The sequence below is a fragment of the Crocuta crocuta genome, unplaced genomic scaffold (assembly GCF_008692635.1).
Source record: "Crocuta crocuta isolate KB4526 unplaced genomic scaffold, BGI_CrCroc_1.0 scaffold174, whole genome shotgun sequence".
NCBI lineage: Eukaryota > Metazoa > Chordata > Mammalia > Carnivora > Hyaenidae > Crocuta > Crocuta crocuta.
This window is the reverse complement of record NW_027530330.1, coordinates 6,277,865-6,299,415: the sequence shown is the minus strand read 5'-3', so window position 1 is coordinate 6,299,415 and position 21,551 is coordinate 6,277,865. Positions and strand designations below refer to the sequence as shown.

Here is a 21,551-nt window from a genome sequence, read left to right as displayed (position 1 = left end):
AGAGACTGTGGACAACACAGGACACATTCTGAGCATTTAAAATCACTTTGTTTTCAGTCCCCTGAATTTTGACTGAATTTATTTAAATTGTATCTTCTGCTCATAGTTTTTATCTCAAAGCATGTTCTGTGTTCCTTTTCTCCAAATCATTGACTAACACCATAATTAACAACACAGTACAAGGGCCCCAGAGCAATCCATAGTTGAAAGGAGATACTTAGTTATTCTGTGATTTAGCCTGTTGCCTAGATGAAACAAACAAAAAACTCAAGTTCAGCATACAGCAGTAAAACAAAGTGAGGTCCAAAAAGTTTAAGAAATAAAAATTATCTTTAAGATAAAAATTATATGATAAAATATATTTTATCACTGATAATCTTTCATTATACCAAACATTAACATTAATGGGCTAACTTTACAATCTTAAAAATAGAAATGTTTTTTTATTATTAATATGATATTTCACTATTTGCCTGATAATAGAATTTTTATTTTAATTGATCTAGGTTTTCTTCCTTCTTTCCTTCCTTCCTTCCTTCCTTCCTTCCTTCCTTTCTTCCTTCCTTCCTTCCTTCCTCTTTCTTTCTTTCTTTCTTTCTTTCTTTCTTTCTTTCTTTCTTTCTTTCTTTCTTTCTGGCTCTCTCTCTCTCTCTCCCTCTTTCTCTCTCTCCTTCTCTTTCTTTCTTTCTTTCTTTCTTTCTTTCTTTCTTTCTGTCTCTCTCTCTCTCTCTCCCTCTTTCTCTCTCTCCTTCTCTTTCTTTCTTTCTTTCTTTCTTTCTTTCTTTCTTTCTTTCTTTCTTTCTTTCTTTTTTTCTTTCTTTCTTTCATAATATCTGCAGATAGGGCACTGACCTACCAGTGATAATTATATTATTGTTTCAAAACTGCAGACAACGTTAATATCATCTTTTAGTTATACTGATTTTCACCAAATTTAAAGTCCTTAAAAATTTAGAGATTACTTGTGTGCGTGTGTGTGTTATGTTTGTGTATACATCATGTACTACTTTCTGCCACAGTCATGTAAGATCAAATTCAAACCATTCTAGAGATATTAGAATTTCATTTGGTTCATAATAGCAGAAAGGAATATTGAACTATTATCACTATCCTTACTATGCAACCATCCTTGTGATTTATTCAAATAAAATAATATCTCCAATTCCTTAAACGCATTAGTTTAAATGCTTTTAAAACTTAGTAGTATTATTTCCATATGTTTGTTTAACTAATTAGAACACGAAAATTTATGGTAAAAATTGCAAATACATCACAATTAAGGAAAGCATTTTAGAACAAATAAAGTGGTGTAGGCAGGTTAAATTATCCTTTAATTTAGAACTCATTACTGGCTTAAATTCATTCAAGACAATTTGGTTTTACAATAGGACTAAGAAATGTAACATCAGGTTAGGAAAAGTGGATCTAGTTCATAATTGTGTGTTGGGTTAAAAATTAATCTCCACTTTAAATTCATTTAGAAGAAAGACTTTGGGGATTAAACCCACAACAATCCATAATACTCATAGCTTCGACCATATGTTTCTGACAGACAGCTTCTTGAACTCTTCTGAGTTGCGAATGAACTCTGTGCAATAAGGGACTGCAAGTTCAGAGTGAAATATATCTTTGAATGTGCCGTCTACTTGGTGGCCTTGTGATCCTTACTGGGCAACCTTCAAGAAGACTGAAGTGTTCAAAGTGAGCATTAGCTGAGGTGGGGCAGGGGTTTTCTGCATTATCACTTTAGGTTGTACTATGGAGCCTTCAGAGGGCGCTCTCTCCTCTTTACTTCTGCCCACAAAACCTTCTCATGAAATGTGCTTCTCAAATAATTCAGGAATTCAAAACAGTTACATAGGGGCACTTGTCATCATTAAGTGTGTCACATAATGTGGAGATTGGTAGATATAGTTGAAAATAGAAGTTTCAGATACTTCTCTAATTAAGCTACTCTTAACTAGTTTTATCAATTCAGCAACTATTTAGTGAATAAGAAATATAAAGAAACATTTCATGCCTCACATACTTTGGAAAATATGCAAGAATATACATCCATCTCCGGTCATTAGTGAACCAAAGGACTTTCCTGCATCAGTGATGACATATGTATGTCAAGTCCTGGCATGGCATTACTTGTCTATTTGGTTGGTATAACCTTCATAGCTAAGGCAATAAGAAACGACTCTGAAGTCTGTTTCTTTGAACAATATTCTATTATGTTTGCCCTAACATTAAAAACAAAAATAAAATGCATGTAAAATAGCATTCGGGTAAGCAATGCCTAGTTCATCTTTTCTACTAGATCAGCATTTCTCGACCACAGCACCAGTGACATTTTGGGCCAGATTATTCTTTATTGTGGGACTTGTCCTGTGTATAGTCAGCCGCTTGGCAGCAGTCTTAGCCTCTCCCCACCAGAAGTCAGTAGCACCTAAGTCCCCAAATGTGGCAAAGAAAAACATCTCCTGACTTTGCCAAATGTCTGTCTGGGACCAGGAGAGGCTGAACTGGCCCTGGTGAAGAACCACTGCGCCGCACTAACTGTGGATCTGGTGGGCACCACATATCAGATACAGACCTGAATATTTGAGAATGAAGATAAATATGGGAAGGGGAGGTGGAAGACAGAGGCATAGACAATTACAATAACGAGACTAACACTGTTTTCACTTAGATACACAGAAATACAAAACAACAGTAACAACAAGAAACAACAACACACTGTGTGCTACACACACACACACACACACACACACACACACAATGGCTATTGAGTAAAAAAAAAAGAAAGAAAGAAAAAAAAATGGAATCAAGTGTATTTAAGGTCCAAAAAGGGAAATGAATGCAAGCTTTCATGTCAGGGAGGCCTGGGGGTTTGCATTCCGTTTTGCATCCCTCAGGTCCTGTGACCTTGAACATTGTGCTCATTGTCCCTAAGCTTCATTTTCATGCACTGTTAAAGAGGGGATTCCTGGGGTGCCTGGATGGCTCAGTTTGGTTAAGCAGTTGACTTCAGTTCAGGTCGTGATCTCAGGGTTCTTAAGTTGGAGACCTGCACTGGGCTCTGTGCTCACAACTCAGAGCCTGGAGCCTGCTTCGGATTCTGTATCTGGCTGTCTCTCTGCTCCTCCCCCGCTTGTTCTTTGTCTCTGTCTCTCTGTCTCTGTCTCTCCCCCTCAAAAATAAATAAATACATTTTAAAAAAGAGGGGGAGGTGATTCATACTTCAAGGCTGCTATTGGGAAGATTATAACTGTACAAACACCTAGCATAAAACCAGTGGGCCCTCAAAAAAATACAGTACTTTTTAAAAAAAAAAATTTTTTAATGTTTTACTTATTTCTAGGAGAGAGAGAGAGAGATAGTGTGAGCAGGGGAGGGTCAGAGAGAGAGGGAGTCACAGACTCTAAAACAGGCTCCAGGCTCTGAGCTGGCAGTCAGCACAGGGCCCGACGCAGGGCTCGAACCCACGAACCGGGAGATCATGACCTAAGCAAAAGTCAGAAGCTTAACCGACTAAGCCACCCAGGCGCCCCAAAAATACAGTACTTTTTATTATTTTAATACAATTTCTTATAAAGATAAATTGTTTTAGAGGCACTCCGCTGGCTCAGTCCATATAGCATGTCCATATAGACATGGCTCAGTCCATATAGACTTTTGATCTTTCCAGGTTGGGAGTTGGGGCCCTATATTGAGTGAAGAGAATACTTAAGCACAAAATCTTAAAAAAAAAGGATTATTTCAGTGTAGTAGTTTAGAGAGTGGACTTGAAGGCTAAGGTGTCTACCTGGGTTCAAATCTCTAACACCTGAATTTGCCCTTCAGATTCCTCCTTTGTAGCATAAGAATGATAAAAACACTCATTTCGTAAAGAAACCGTGAAGCTCAAATGAGTTGTCTACATGTAAGGTACTTGAAAAATTGGCTATTGTTCCCTCAAGCAATTTGAAGATACACATTTCTTCTAACCTAACATCTCTGACATTAGAAATCATTTCCCACAGATGACATTATATTTGATTGGACAATTTTTTTTCTCCTTCACTCAGAGAAAGTACTGCCAGATCTTACAAACAATTCCAGCCTGAATTCAGTGACTTCTAATATTATCATGTGATTAAAAATAATAGTTAGGTTAAACAAATTTTTGACATCTGTATTTACTAAAGACAATACTCTTATCCAGGCACCCAACTCGTAAACCTCAGTATTAATTTTATCCCATCTTTCCCCGAGAATCCTGATATAGAATCTATCTCTTTAAGGGGGAAAAAAAAAACAAAATAAAACAAAACAAAAACCAAAACAAAACAAAAAAAATTTTTTTTATATTGCTATTTTTATGTTTACAGGAAATAACTATCCCCTAACTACCTTTAAAACACCTTCTTACCAGGTATGCCTACTTCCGAACATTCTCTACTCCAAACTACCCTACATAAAATTTGAGAATCAGTTTTTTAAAGATAGAGACAAAGATATATTTCTATTGAATATGCTCCAGAGAATCCCCATTTCATAGTGTGTTCAGGACAAACACTTCACTTGGAATTAGAGGCTTTCATAATAAAGCCTCAACTAACCTTGTTGGCCTTAAGTGCTACTCCACTCCACTCCAGGCAAACGGAATCACTAATTGTTGGTGTATTCTTTCTGCCACCAAAGGTTTTTCATCCAGCTTCTATCTCTTGGAATGGTCTTTGCAGCTCCACTTATGAGAATTCTATTCTCCTTTCTAGACCCATCTCTAACATCACATGGGACTTAAGCAGCTTTTCCTTTCTACAACTTTAAAGAGTCTGGTACATCATATTTTTTTATGTACTTTGCTTTATTAATAATTAATATTACACATATCTCATACCCTCTCCTCAAATCACTGAGAACAAACTCATCTTTTTAAATCAGTTGCACTATCAACACTAAAAATGTTCAATGAATATGTATGATTCTTTTTGAATTTTTGAAATGTATCTTTAGTCCACATTAGAAATGTTTATTATTCCTTAGAGAGAATTGCCATCTTGCTGTAAATTGTGTTCATAGTAAGGATAAAGATATTTTGTTTCCCTCTATAGAATTCTTCAAATACAGGGAAGAGTTCTGATTGACTTTTTTGCTTCTATTATTTGTGGTATAAATGTTGAACAAAACTTTTCAACATTTTTAATGGATGGTTAAATGGATGAAGTATTTATAGTTTCCACCAAATGTATCTTTTATTAAAGGAAGTGCCATTTCCACACTGAGATCTTTTCATGGATCTATCCTATAGATTTATATGATGAATCACTTCCCAGAAGAGACTTCTAGTACTTTAATTTCTTGGCAAGGGTTCACTGTGTCCCACTACTAAGTAGCCCCCATGCCTAAATATGTCCTTTGAGAATGAAGCTCCAATGAGTTGATGCTATGTACCAACTAAAGTAGATTTCTGCAATAATTGACTCTATTCTGTGGAGTAGGGTATGTTCTTACAATGCTTCGAAAGCATTTGTTTTTTGTCTCTGTGGCAATTGTATCTCCTTCACACACTAACGAAGACATAACTCTCATTCACCATGTTATCACGATACTAGGTCTCAAGTTATTCTTTGTTTCTTTTTTTCCCTCTTTCTCTTTCAATTCATACCAGTTGATTTGAATAACTGGGTTGAACAACAACTTTTCCAGAAGGACCATTATAAGAAAGAATACTAATGATAATGATAATAATAATGATGATGACGATAGCCCTAAACTTGAGGAAATACAAAGTCTAGAAAGACTCATTTCTGTCAGGGTTGCCTGGGTGGCTCAGTCGGTTATGCTGACTCTTGACTTTGGCTCAGGTCATGATCTCACAGTTTGTGAGAACCCTGGACTGGGTTCTGTGCTGACATTGTGGAACCTGCTTGGGGTTCTCTCCCTCCCTCTTTCTATGCCCCTCCCCAACACATGTGCCCTCTCTCTCTCCCTTTCAAAAATAAACAAATAAATAAATAAATAAATAAGCATAAAAAAATCTTTAGCAATCAGTCTTGTCCACCAACTCACAACTGCCTATTGAACTGTTAATAAGCAAATATTATCAAGAAAATATAAAATAATGCTCTTTTAGTAAACTTAACCATTGCCTAAGTGTCATTAGACAATGCAGATGAAAAGAGAAATTACATTATCATGCTCTAGAAAAATTCATAGTTCTAGATTTATATACCTATACTATAATTCTCTTAGCAAGCATTTTTTTAGCTTCATTTGTATTTCCAGTGACTTCATCTTTATTTCCAGATACAGTAATAAGAATTCAAGAATATGTTAAAATAAAATATTCTGTGATGATCAACACAGGATTGTTTTAAATTCTGTTTCAGTGGGCTGTGGAAAATAATGATAATTTTTTAAATGATGCAAACTTATGGATTACTATATAATCCATTATATTGCATAATATAGTACTGATATCCATTATCCAATATAATGGATTATATAGTACTGATAAGTGCCACTATGATAAAAGTTATAAAATCATTAATATGTACTTTAATTACACAGATATATTTTGTGAACGTCTATTAGGCAAGCATTTTCCAAGCTGCCTTTTCCTCATCTTTAATCCCAATGGAGAATGGAAAAAAAAAATGGTTCCCACCCATTTTTAAAAGTGTGGGCCTTGAAGCCAGTCATCCTAGATACCTTACTTGATAACTGACTTCATCTTACTTACCCTCTCTGTGTCTCATGTTTTTATTTGCTACGTGGGAATAATAATAGTATTTATATCATAAGGTTGCCATAAGGATAAATGTCTTAATGTAAAATGCCTAGAATAGGTATGGCATAGAATAACATGATGTAAATATATCTATTAATATTATATTTACAGGAAAGGAAAATGCGATAAAAACAACCCTTTTGAATGAATATTAGACTTTTCCTATTAAAAAAAAAAACCTAAGTAAGCATTCAGGGTCAAAGGCAATTTTAAATTAAAAAAATGTCCATATGTACATAAAAATCTGACAGAATATATGCAAAACATGAATAAAAAGTAGTTGTCAGTGATAAATGGTTTTATGAGTAAGTTTACTTTTCTTCATTAGGCCCATCCATTTCAAATTTCTGGGTTTTTTCTTCCTCCTATAAAAATGTGCTATACTATTTAAAGTGTTTTGAGTTATTGCCATTCACAGAATCATACCATTTCAGAATTTAAAGGCACCAAAGAAGCCATCAAATACAACTTACACATTTGCAGGTGTAGACTCTAGTACTCAAAATATTATGCTAATGATTTAAAACAGCATGATGCATTTTGGCAGAGCTGGGATAAGATTGTTAATCTCCTAAATGCAACTTTACCTTGTAGGCCCACATTGCAATTACAACTTATTAAGAACAGCAACAGCAAAAATCAATCAGACGCATATCTTAAGAAAAACCCCTGGGTGATTAAAAATCATCTAAGTGATTCTAACCACAAACTGTCATATGAAGGCAAGGCTTTGTGTTAATATAGTCAATTAAACAACTTTCTCTTTCTTATTTTTTTTTTAATTTATTTATTTGTTTTGATAGAGAGAGCTGGAGAGGGGCAGAGAGAGGGAGACAGAGAATCCTAAGCAGACTCTGTGATTTCAGCATGGAGCCCAACGCAGGGCTCAACTCACAAACCATGAGATCATGACTATGAATCAAAACCAAGAGTTGGATGCTTAATCAACGGAGCCACCCAGGAACCCCTCTTTTTTTTTTTTTTTTAATTTATTTTGAGAGGGAGAGGGAGAGAGAGAATCCTAAGCAGGCTCCTCACTGTGGATGTTGATCTCAATATGGGGTTTGTTCTCAACCGCGAGATCATGACCTGAGCTGAAACCAAGAGTCAGATGCTCGACTGAGCCACCACCAGGTGCCCCAACATTCTCCTTCTTATATTTTGTATACAGCTGAGGTAATAATCTAGGTACTAGATAGTGTGTCTCCTATGGTAAATATCTGATATATCCTCCTGTGGCTTGATACAAAGACTATCTCTTGGTGACCCTTGGCTTGTCCTATGACTTAGGCTAAGTGAAATGTTGCCCTAGTCCTGATCTCTGCCTAGGGAATTCTCTAACATGCCATACTTTGACGGAAGAAACAAACCTTCCCTGGCTCCCATGTTGGACAACACCCACATGCCAATGACAGGTGGCACTCAGGCAGATCCTTTTGCTCTACAAACTGGCACCTGGTCTTGGCTCTGCTCTGACACAACACAAGAGCTGTCAGTTAATGGACATCTTTGACTTCGAGGCATTTCACATTCCAAGTGTGTCCCAGCTTGTTAGCTGACCACTGGCCAGAACCCAAATTGGATGCCAGTTCCTGCATTGTCCCTGAGCTGAGATTCTCAACAGATGGGCCAGTGTGGTCACAGGATGAGGTAACTTGCAGGCCTCAACCTAGGTGGCAATTAGTTTTGTGTTAACAGCAACTATTAGCACCTATTTGATGAAAACACAGAGAGTACCATTTGGGCATCCCTTTGAAAGTTGCTAATTAATCCTGTTTGTAAACAAAATCTATATCTTCTGCTTCCAAGAAGGTAACCTTGACATGGTCCAAATATAGATTTTCAAAACACGAAGACACTTTATGTGTGGCTTATGAAATTGGCCTGAAAATTACACTTAACATTACTATAAAGTTATTCATAATATAGCATTTCTGATTATCTAAAATTTTATCAAATATAGAATTTGTCAGTGACTCAAGTCCATAAACAATTAATAATCACATAATTACAAAGCCCTTTAATTTAAAGTACATGTTTTATACTTGATAGGTTCTAAATCAAGTCCTAGCTCTAACATGTATTAATGTGTGACTTTGGAAGCAAGTTACTTAAGCTTCTGATTCTATATCTCTCAAATGAGGAGTCATATTATTCTAGAACACTATTTAAATTAGTATAATTAACATATGCAAAGTAAGAGTGCATGACAAATAGTCCTTCAAAATTACTTGCTTTTATTGTTACATAATCTTTTTACGCAGTGACTTTTCTTATTATTAACACACAAATTATATGATATAATGTGTGAAATTTGAAAGTCCCAACCCAGATATCTTCTTGCACTAGGGCTACAGTAAAATACGTGGACCATGTACAGTCTTTGAGAGGGAGAAAAATTGGGGGTAACTTTCAGACTTGGCAAACTGGCAGNCTGCCTGACAAAATTTATAAATAATAAATAAATAATATAAATATTCTTTATAAATAATAGTATATTAAAATATATTAGTAATAATATTAATAATAAATATATGATTTAAAAGCAAAAATGGTATCTATTAAATCAGTAAGATTTTATGTTTCTATAGAAATTGATTGGCCAAAGAAACTGAGTATCCATAGAAATTGTATACTCTATATTTTTCACCTTTACTATGTTTTCCTTGTAGTTTTCTATAGCTAATAAATGCCACCAACCAGATGAGTTTAAAAATTGGAGCTCTTGTTAAGTGTATCCAGTGTATACTATTTACAGTGCTTTAAAAGAGTTATATCATTTTCATAACCCTTTGAGTTAGAACGGATGGCATGATTATTCACCCTGTACGAATGAGTCAAAGTGTAGGTTAGTCATTAGTCCCACTGCATTGCTGGTCCATTTCTTCAGAATGTAAAACACAAAGAGTTTAAATATCTTCTTCAAGGTCACACTCCTAGTTAGTGGTAGGGAAATCTGTCAAACATCATTTCCAGAACGTGGTAGTATAACTAAGCTGATTAAATGGTTGAACAGTGTCACAACAAGCCTAAAGTTTAACATCTCTGACGATGACCTCAATATTCTTCATGTGATTCGTTGCTACATTAAAAGATCTCCCTGTAATTATCCATGTAGTTCTATTTTTTTCCAGACAGATATGGTAAAGGCATCAATATAGCTAAAAAATCATAGAGTATTCATTAACACATTTCTTTATATTTCTGAGCCTTAGGGACCAATTCACATTTCAGGTGTCACAAACAATGTTTCTATACATTGTTTTTCTCCTGCTCTCAGGTCTTTCTGTTCTTAAAAATTTTTTTTAATTGACTAATCTTGACCAGCCTACCAATCAGCGTGGTTATTTGTCAGGAACCCAAATTACCACACGTCCTTGAAGCGCACGCTGTATGTGAAGAAGGCCCATCTCCTCAGCAGGATGGCGGAGCACCTGTTCAGCATCTCCGCATCACAGAAGCACATTCTCTAAACAATGGAGCTTCAAAACAATTAATGTAAGAACATTTTCCAGGGCTAAGTGAAAAGAGCCACTTAGTGTAAAAAACGCCACAAAAAAAGAGAATTATAAGTGGTTCTATTCAGTTTCTTTTCTTAAGGATTCATGTATTTATGTGAATCTCACATTTCATGGAACTAAGAACTCTAAAAAATCTCTCTTAAAATAGACTTGCACTTCAGAGAAAGGAATTTGTCAGTGGCTTCAAGAAAATTGATAGAATTTTCCACCATATATCTTGCAACTCTTATTCTCTAATCCTTTTTCTATTTTTATGAAATATTCATGAATTATATCTACTATGTGCAAGCCATCAACCACATTTAGAATTTTCAGGCATACATAAGAATGTAAATGGCATATTTTATTTCCTTTTTGCTCCGACAAGCGATTATGAACGTTCCTTTCTGTACTCTAGATCTTTATTAAGAAAGTTAGTGTCACTTTAGAGTTGGTTCATAAAGTAAATAAAAAGGAAATGAAAAAATCATGGAGCTAACCATATACTGATATAACTAAAAATTATATGAATGGTAAAGGATGCTAACTCTCCCATTTACAATTCTTTAAAATACTGGGAATAATTAACTGACACACAATCTGTACTGACAAGCCCAGATAAGAAATTACAATTAGGTTAATCATACTACTTCTTAACTAGTTTCTGAGAAGAGATATTTTTATTCTCCTCACTCAGGTTGAACAGAATATTGTAGTGTTGGTATATTTTAATTTAATTTTTATTTTTTCTATTGTGAATTTATTATGTTCTATTTCTTTTTTACATTAGAACACAGTATTTTTCATAAAGCTTCAGAATATATATGCATATTATATTTATTTTTTATTTTGGTATGACAAAAATATACACTATCCCTATGGTAAGATGGGGCATAGCACAGATGAAATATCATCACAGTATTATAAATACTGGCAACTTTTATCACATAAGATACTTTATGGAAAGATGCAGTGAAGGCACCTGGTCATCAAGGGAGTATTAATCTAGGTTTGCCTGTGAAAAAGATGTACTACCCGAGGAAGAAATTAGGAGTATTTTAGATCTGAGTTTCTTTAATATATTCAGTATGTAAATACTTTTATATATCACCCATCTGGTTAACATAAAATAAAAAATAAACAATAACAGTATATTAATCTTGTTTAAATATATTTTTTAACAGACTAATGAGCATTAAAAATATAGGAGGCACTTAATAAACGTAGGTAAATCTGAAAGTGTACCTTAACAATTGAAATTATGCTTTAACAAAACTGGCATTAAAAATAATAATAATCATTATACAGGCACCTGGGTAGCTCAGTCAGGTAAGTGTTCAACTCTTGATTGCAGCGAAGGTCATGATCTCAGGGTTGTACTTGCAAGGTAGTACTCTTGCACTAGGCTCAGAGTAGAGCATGGAGCCTGCTTGGGATTTTCTCTCTGTCTCTCTGTCTCTCTCTCTGCCCCACCCCATCTTGTTCTCTCCCTCTCTCTCTCTCTCTCAAAAATAAATAAATTTTAAAATAAATAATCATTATAAACAAAAAAGTCTTTCCCCTCTTTCCCTTATCTACCATTTTGTTCCCTCTGCCCACTTCATTTTTATATTGGTGTGTAAAATTGCTGTCCCTAATGGATGAGTTGGTGTTCCTTTATTTGAGTATATACATAATGAGACTCTCTGGAAAAAAATATATTGATTCTTGATGCAGTCACAAACAAAAGCAGTGACTTCGTTTTACTTCCTAGAACTTTCATTTGTGAAATGGTAGTATCTTCAAAAGTTTCTGCAAGCAATGAACATTTTGACAGTTGCATATATAAAATAAAGTCTCCTTCCTATTTTGTCCCTTTGTTATATGGAAAATAGTCAAATAAACAACTTCTCCCTAGGTGGGCATTAGGGTCTGCTCTTCTTAGGAAGAGCCTCACCAGACACTCATCTAATCAAAAAAATATCTTTAATACAACTCATCAAGGGTACCTTTTAATTTTATTAAAGATAAGTACTGAGAAAGGTTAGGAGTTTAAAGGCTAAATAAAAAAAAAAAGAGGTATATGAGTACTACTAAAAAATATATCTTCCCAGTAAAGGGAAAAAAAAAAACACTCCCTTAATTCATCTCTGGTTACTGCAAGTTTGGCACAGATATCTTCTGTGCTTAAAGGTTAAATAGCTATCACAGCATTTCATAAATTTAAACTTGAATTGAAAAGCTTTTCTTGTCTCCAAAAGAAAAACAGTCACATATTACTTACATAGTAATTACAGGCTATGCAGCTGCCCTACAAACCTTTACTATAAATGTGTTAAGCATGAACCACTACACAAACCTTATTCAAATTGCATTAAATGTTAAGCCAAAGAAATGTCATCCTCCACACCACTTCACACAATTGCTTACACAAGAACAATGGCCATCTCCCTAGTCTGAGACTTAAATAATATAATAGAATCAATGTTGTTGATTTAGGCTATGGTTGGTTAAAAGTCATTACTGTTATTCCTCACCAAGTAAAGAGGTCTATTTCCCCCTTATTATGCATAAGTGAAGCTTATGCTAATGCCTACAAATCTAAGAATGAATAAGCTTCTTTGAAATACCACTTAAAGATGGAGAATTCATGAAACAGTACATGGCTTCTATCATGATAAAAATATTGACCTCAATTTCTATATTGCACTGATCCTTACTTTAAGCCTTTCTAACATGCAATTTAAAGCTGATACAGCATTTCCATTTGCTTAATACTTTAAAAATATCTAGCTGGCCACACAAAGCACTGTAGTGGTATCATGCCAGTAATGGAAGAATGAAGAGGCCGGAAACCTATGAAAATGTTTTAAAGAAAGTTAATGGAAGTAAGATTTCTCAAAATCTCAACCTTCCCTTCAGAGGTCTTTATATCATCCATCCTAAGCACATAGTATTAATAGTTTTGTTTGATTTTTATGTATTATTTGAACTTTGAAGCAAATGAATTTGGTAAGATTGGAGAATATTATAGCAACTAAAGTTGTCAGGCTTATGACCTAACCTCCTAGAGAAATCGGGGAACAAATTAAACTGGGCTTGATTTGATTTTATTTTACCATGATTCAAAGACATAGAGCCATTAAAATGAAGCACACCATTACCACTTTCTATTTTTGAAACTTTTGTAAACTGGATCTTGTTTAATGATTAAAAATTGCAGAATCATGAGGGATGTTAGACATCATTAACTTCAGACATCACATGACAACAAGGGCATTCTCTGTGGCTTTCTTGCTAACACCCCACAAATCCAGTCTAACCATGAGAAAACATGAAACAAATCCCAGTTTCAGGTACCTGGCCGATAGCCCTTAAGGCTGTCAAGGTAAAAAAAAAAAAAATGAAAGACTGGGGAAACATGACAATCAAATGCAATATTCTATAATATCTAACTACATAAATAGCCTCAATTGGATTCTGGAGCAGAAGGAAGACATTAATGAAAATAAAAAAGGTGAAAAGCAAAATTATGTATGAACTATAATCATTATGTATTACCGTTTTGTTCATTTGGAGTAATAAATGTTTCCTAGTAATGTAAAATGTTAATAATAATAAGGAAAACTGAATATCAGACATATGGAAATTCTCCATATTATCTTCGTAACTTTTCTATAATTCTGAAAATATTCTAAAAGTTTTTGTTTGTTTAATGGACAACACTATTTACTCAAACTAATTGAAAATTAACCTTTATCTACTCTAGGCTATATTTTACTGTATAATTCATCTCTCAATCTCACATCAATATTTTAAAATTACATATTAACTGTTCTCAGCCCGAAAACTCTTCTTCCATTTTAACCTACTTCTCCATTGAGAAGACTTGAGGAACCTCACATTTACAAACCCCTGTAACAACACTCCTTTAAAACCTGATGTCTAATGGCAAAGTGACATAGAGGTAACTTTCCTTACAGTACAGGCTAAAAAGTTACTCAGATTAAACATTTTACTTGTTTTATTTCTGTAGATTGCAAAGAATGTCCCATTGACTGTTAAAGACGTTTGGTTCATTTGAGGCCAGTGCTGTTGATTTTATGACTTTAGAAAATATAGTATCAGACACAGGGATAAATAAATCAAGATTTTGAAATGAATGCATAAATTCAGGAAAGAATCTACAGCAGTTGCTGGTGAAAGCAGATAAAAGGAAATTGATGTCTGTGAAAGCATGTTTAATTTCAGTCAGTTGAATGAAACCAAATTTCTTTCTTTTTAGAAAAATATTACAAAAAAGGCAGAATGTCATATCTCATTTAGATGATGACTGTAGTTGGTTTGATGGCCACAGTTTCAGAAGGTAAGGCTAGGAGGAAGGCAAAACTAATCTAGATTTGCTCATTATATGGAGGGGAAAAAAACACTTAAATGATTTATTTGGTCATAAAGGCCAAGTTCTTGGGAAAATTTGGACAGCAAAAATGTTAAATGTATTTTTATAAAAGGATAACAAGCATGTTTGGACTTACCTAGAAAGCTGAGTGACTGGGTTAGGGGGTTTGGTGACAGGAAGAGTAGATGGAGGAAAAGGTCTTCATGAAGAGATGGAAAGTGAGAAAGTGACAGGCAGTCCTTAAGTGAGAAATTCTGTATGAGGATGGTGATGTCCAGTACATGCTGCCATTTCAGTGTTGTGTTGGACAAAACCTCTCCTTTACTCCAGGCCTTAAAGTCAGCTATACTCAGCAGCCTTCAGGGACTGATGCTGGATGTCACTAGGAAGGCAGACAGTATCCAAGGTGGGCTGAAGTATCATGGCAACAGAGCAGTAGTTGGAGGAATTAGGATAGATAGTCAAGAGTTCACTAGGAGCAGAACGGCAGACTTAGGAGGGGCCACCTCAGGAATCTTTGATATTTGGGGACAGTAGATGGAGTGGAGCATCAGGCATTTATATGAAAACTCAACAAAAGAGTGATTAAAAGCTTGTAGGACCTCCGTATATTAAACAGCAGGTACATGGCGTACATATGGTATAGGCGTAAAAATCCTATCCCTGAAAATACTACACCAAGCTATGAATGTCTGATGGTACAATCAGTAATGTCTTTTTTTCCCCCCTTCTAATTATTCACTGGTTATCTAACGATTTTCCATCTGTATGATGTTCTTACCTTCCTCTTGGCAAGTCTGCATCATCCTTTTTCCACCGCACAGTTGGTTGAGGATCTCCCTGGACCTGACAACGAAATTCTACGGCTTCTTCCTCTAGCACCACCTGGTTAATTGGCCTCCTGAGAAATGTGGGTCGTTCTTAGAAAGAAAAAAAAAAAGGCAACAATGGTAAAATGAAATCAGTGTTGGACATGTTTTAAGTACATTATAGAAAATACTCTGTATCTCAACTCTATCTTGATAAGACCTAATTAATCCAATGCTATTGAATAAAATAAAATCTTTTGGAACAGAGAAGTAGCTATGGTTTGTATCTAAGATCATATAATATATTGGGGAAAAAATTGGTTCTTCAGTGGATTCCCGAACTGTGTAAAATCCTATCATAAAAAATTTGAACAGTGAATTCCACAGAACCATGGAAAGAGATAAAAATGATTACTTTAATCTACCACAATGGCTGAGTGGGAAAATTAAAAGTTGAAACTGATGGAAAATATCAAAAAGAAAACTAATATTAATGTTCCATCAAGAATGGTAGCACTAAATAGCTGGAAATAAGATAAAAAACAAACAAAAAAGAATGCTAGAGAAAATACACACAAAAAGTTATGCTCTCACACATGGTGTTATTTAAATTTTCCCACTTAGGCTATCATTTCATAAGGACTCAATACTTCCATGTATGGTTTCACCTCATGTATGGAAAGCTAGCAACCTGATTTATTTTTTCTTTAAAAAGCTGTCAATATGATTGTTTTCTTAAACAAAACACCATTATTATTAACTTTTGTAAACTATTTACTATCATACATAATTTTCTAAGGCCAAGTCAATTATCTTCTCCTCAGTGTTTCAGATATTTACCCATCTTTTCTTTACTTAACTTTTATGTTTCTATGTTTCTCTAGTGTTCAGGTTTAGCTTTCCCATCCTTGATTTTTTGTTGTTAATTTGCACCTATCACCCTTAATCTGCAATTTTCCACTCCTCTAAATAAAGCTAGGAAAAAATAAATCCCTGTCTTGAAAATTTTACCATCTAAAAGACATATAAAGCGGACAGTAGTTTTACAAATTTGTAAACACCTGAATTCCTTGTCTAGTTTCTTTCCTTTTTGATAATGGCCTGATACCGAAAACATTACCATTTAAGATTTCATTAGCACATGTCTCCATATCATAAGCAGTCCAATAGTTCTACTTATTGAAGTAGAGAGAAAAGTCAAGGAAAATAAAGATGAAAGCCATTGGGAATTAACACAATTTATCTGGCCATATGGTCATATTTAGTCACTTATGACTTTAGTTTCAAACCCAATTTAAAAATGTCAATAGTAGCACAAAAGTTGAAATATATTTAGCAAAAAATATTTAAAGAAATTTTAAAGAAACTAAATTATTATTTAAGAAAGTAAATCACTTCAAGTAGTATATTTAAGAGTATAGGGTGGAAATATATAATTTTATTGACTAAATAAGATCTATATCTATAAAATAAATGGGTAAGTTGCAATAGACATATTTTATTGCATTAAAGTCAACAATCACTGGCATTCAGCAGGAAGACAACTCCATCTCCCCCTAGTGAAGTTGACAGTTGGGATCAAAATTTTCTCTAAAACAGTGACCTGCATATTAAATATTAAGTATCTGCACTCTAAGACCCCAAAACCCTAAGCCATAAAACAGGTAAACAGAACTTTTCATTGAGAGGTTTTTTATACGAAGAATTTAGAAATAATCCATAAAAACTTGGAAGGAAAACAAAAAGTTGCTCCTAATTAGGTTTTAGGAAGTCAGAATCAATTAACAGCTAAGTGTTCCCCACCTCACCCTCCGCCCAAAGATAGAACAAATCCGCATGTTGGATGCAGTGATTTAGTATTATTCTTTTGAACCTTGGACACTACATGCCGCAAACAATTATTTTAGTGCTGGGTAGTTGATAGTGAGCTATTGTTTCTGGTAGCAAATATGCAACAGGATCAGTACAGCATCCTCATATGAGTGCTTAGAATGATAGTAGCAAAAATGAATCATTGGCATAGAAAGCAGGATTCACTTTTTTCTTTGCAATCGCTTAAGGATACTCATCCAGTTCACCTAAAAACTACAATACTCAATGTTAAAAGAGAACTAAACCATTGTTGATATGAGATTGAGAAATAATCTGTCAGTGGACTCTTCCTGCCCTCTTTGGTTTTAATGGGTGTGTTGTACTCTAACCTACTATAGGGACAGAAGTCATCCCCTCCTCCACTCTTTCATTTAGCACAAGTAATACAACTTTTCCTATGTCGGGCTTTGAGCTTGGTAGCTGGTGAACAGCCAGCAGCTTGGTTTCATCAGAAAAGTGGTGGGATGGGGCGCCTGGGTGGCTCAGTTGGTCAAGCATTCAATTTTAGCTCAGGGCATGATCTCACGGTTTGATTTCAAGTTCCACGTCGGGCTCTGTGCTGACAGCTGAAAGCCTGAAGCCCACTTCAGATTCTGTGTCTCCCCCACTCTCTGCCTCTTCCCTGCTTGTGCTCTGTCTCTCTCTCTCTCAAAAATAAACACTTAGAAAAAATTTTTTAAAATTAAAAAAAAAGGAAAAAATGAATGGTAGGAGATGAAGCCAGTCAGATAGTGAATGGCAAGACCATGAAGGGCCTTGCAGGCCATGTCAAGGAATATGAGCTTTGCCCTGAGTGATAGAGAGATGCTGAAGTACTTTAAGAAAAGAAGCAACATTTTAAATAAACATGTGAAAAAGATTGTGTTGGCCAATCTGTGAAAGACGAACTAGAAGGAAAACATGAAGCAGTGAATTAGGTTAAATGGATTTGGTAAGAAATCTTCAGCTTCTACTGATACGGTGGTTCTATGGATATGGAAAAGGGGCAGAATGAAGAGATATAAAAACTGGGTGATTAATCAGAAGTGGATGTTGAAGATGAAAAATCTATAAAGATTCTCAAGGTTCCATTTAGTAGATTGGAACAGACTGGCAGGTAGAGCATGGATATGGGGTATGTATGTATTATGTGTGCATAGATCTTTTCATCACAGAAATGTCAGACATTAGAAAAATGAACACATTATGCTTAAGCCATTGGTGATCAGGTTTCTGTTACTTGAAGTTAAATGAATTCTTAATTAACAAGATAAAGGAGGCTGGTTGCAAAAGAGAAGGGAAAAGAAAAAATAAACATGATAATATCTAGATATAGAAAAGCTCTTGAATTTCAAAAAAAGAAAAGAAAAAAGAGGAACCAAAAGAAACTTCTTAGCATGGTGAAGATATTTTATCAGAAATTAAATCAAAACTTCTTTTTAAAAGTAGTATGCTAGGGGCACCTGGGTGGCTCAGTCAGTTAAGCGTTGGACTGTTGATTTCATCTCAGGTCATGATCTCATAGTTTTGTGAATTTGAGCCCCACATGGGCTCTGTGCTGATAGCATGGAGTTTGCCTGAGATTCTCCTTATTTCTCTGCCCTTACCCCACTTACACTCTTTCTGTCTTTCTCAAAATAAATAAATAAACTTTAAAGTAATGATAAAATCACATCTATTAAAATCAGGAACAAGACAGACAAGCCAACATTAGTAATCAATAAGAAAAAGATAGAAAAGTGTGAGTATTGGAGAACAGAATAACAATTTTGATAATTGATAATTGCAATAAAAAATAAGAACTACATAGGATCAATGCAGTAATGCTGGCAGTATTAGAAAATGGGTGTTTTAGAAAAATATGTGACAAATTCATACACTGCAAAATTAATAAGTCATTGGAATGTTAAAGCCATTTCTATCTATCTATCTATCTATCTATCTATCTATCTATCATTTAACATGGAAAATTTTCATAACATGATGTTAACTATAAATTGTATAACAGTATGTGAGACTGGTTCCACTAAAATACACATGAATATTTTCAGGAAAAAGATTTTCTATGCTTACTTTAACATACTACATGCTACAAAATTGCAACATATGAGTGTAATTAATCCAATGGATAAACTTTACATTAGACGTATTCTGAAACTATAGTTACTAAAACTAAAGTCTCTTTATCCAGGGGACACCATCAGGATCGTTGAGGGTTTTATGGCTTTCATACATGTTCTAAGCCCCACTGTTTTGTATGGAGACACGTGGAGGCACCTGATTTATAATTCAAGAAGAAGGACGATATAGGATCCCCCGCTGCTGTTCTGATGAACTCAGCAGGGGTGGACAACTTCGCAATGAACTTTTTATATTCCCTTCTGCCCTCAAGCAGAGTCTAGTTGCCTAGCAACTAGGTAAACCACATGAGAGTATGTGGTATAGAATTTTTGGAAGCCTAGAATTGCCTCATGATGGATAATGTAATTCAACTGACAGGAAAGAGAAATAATAGACAATGCAAATAAAAGTCATTTGCACGTATAGGACACATCAAGATGGGTTTTATACTTGAGTAACTTAGGTTTCACCTTCCAACAAAATGACATTGACATTTTCTAATACGTTGGAGTTTGGTCACAACTTTTAAAGTATTATTCTGGGAATTTACATAGTGCCCATTACAGTAATTATCCCTAAATTTTATGATTCATTATTCCAATTGTTTTCTGCTAATTACAATAAGATCATTTCTACTTCCATTTAACTGCTTACAAAAAATAGTACGTTAAAAACTGTAGGTTTGCCTAACATTTATTTAAATGGAAATAGATTTTTATAAGAATAATTTTCTAGTTTCCTTAACTAGACCTTATTTCCAGAAAATCTGAGAATCAGAAACATGAATATTGAACACTAAAGAAGCTGTATAGGCAGAAAACATATTTTTAAAGGCTTTACCTACTGTTATTATAAGCCAAACATAAAGACATGCTTACAGACACAAATGACAAAAATTATAAGGAAATACCTTGGGGTTTACTGTTTTGTGTCAAAATGATCTGCAAATAAGTGTAAAGTTATAAGGATTAGAAAGTAAATTGGTAAGTATTCTCACTCAATACCAATTAATGCCCCAGGAGTCTGTACCCCATGAAAGTTTGCACAATTCAAATAAATATATATGAAATGTCCTGAACTACTAACTAATGAGCAAAATTAATTTTGAGGCATGTAAAATAAGGTCACTGATTTTTCCAAGTTATCACCATATGTCTGATCACATATTGGAAAACAGGGGGAGAAATCTCAAGGGCTGTTTCCTGACTGCTTATCAATTAGATTAGAATCCCTCTGAATGGCCTGATCCCTAATTATATAGCCATGGAGTGATCAGAGGCAATGTCTTTGCCAATGTAATTAACATTTTTTTTTATGTGAGATTAACTGGATTTGAATCACCTGCATAACTTGCTTACAAGGTTAATCTCTCTTGAGACAGGAGTGTTGTTTGGCAATGTGGTACTATGTAAAATACAGCTCTCAAGTAGTCAGGTCAATTTAGTTTCAAATTGGCATTCTGGAAAATCCAACTGTGTGTGGCTATAATAAAATTAAACATCAAGTCTCACTGTAGTTATGTCAATAATATTCAGAAAACAAAATGTTCAATTTAATACAAATTACAATAAATCTGAAATGGGATTGCACCATATCTCTTAAGTTTCTTATTCACATGCTACAATGAAGGAAATTAAATCCCCAGTGAACAAATTTCTCTTTTCGACTGCATTGAATATGGGTATAAAAATGGCAATGGCTGTGTCATGGTAGTTATTACTAGCATGATCTTAACAATTTTTAAAATAAACTTTGCTTGACATTATGAAAGTGGTGTTATAGCAATAATTACATAGGTAAGTCCTTTAGGTCCTAGAAGACCAAAGGTATGCAACAAAAGGCCAGTAGACATAACCACTGCTTGTAAACCTTATCTTAACTTCAGCTGACCTGGAAGTACTTGCCACCCTATAGTGTCTATTAACCTGGGAAGTCAGATGGCTCACCCTAGTATGTCTCTTTTTATTTAACTGGGTATGCATGAGGGGTAGGGTTATGATAGCTACTGAATGTGAATTATCGTGCCCTTCCATAACAGACTGGATGGTAATGATCAGTCTGTCTGAATGTGATTAAGTAAATTCTGGCTGTGTTAATTTTTTTTTTTTTTTTTTTTTTTTTTTTTTGTG

General features: G+C 34.5%; 1 protein-coding gene across 1 annotated transcript in view; it reads right to left on the bottom strand.

The window, feature by feature from the left end:
- ROBO2 (roundabout guidance receptor 2) overlaps nucleotides 1-21,551 on the bottom strand; it is a 608,353-nt gene that overhangs the window by 146,735 nt on the left and 440,067 nt on the right. Inside the window, exon 5 of the mRNA XM_077765658.1 lies at nucleotides 15,423-15,561. Within this exon, the coding sequence (XP_077621784.1) occupies nucleotides 15,423-15,561 (139 nt within the window). The remainder of the gene's footprint in view (nucleotides 1-15,422; nucleotides 15,562-21,551) is intronic.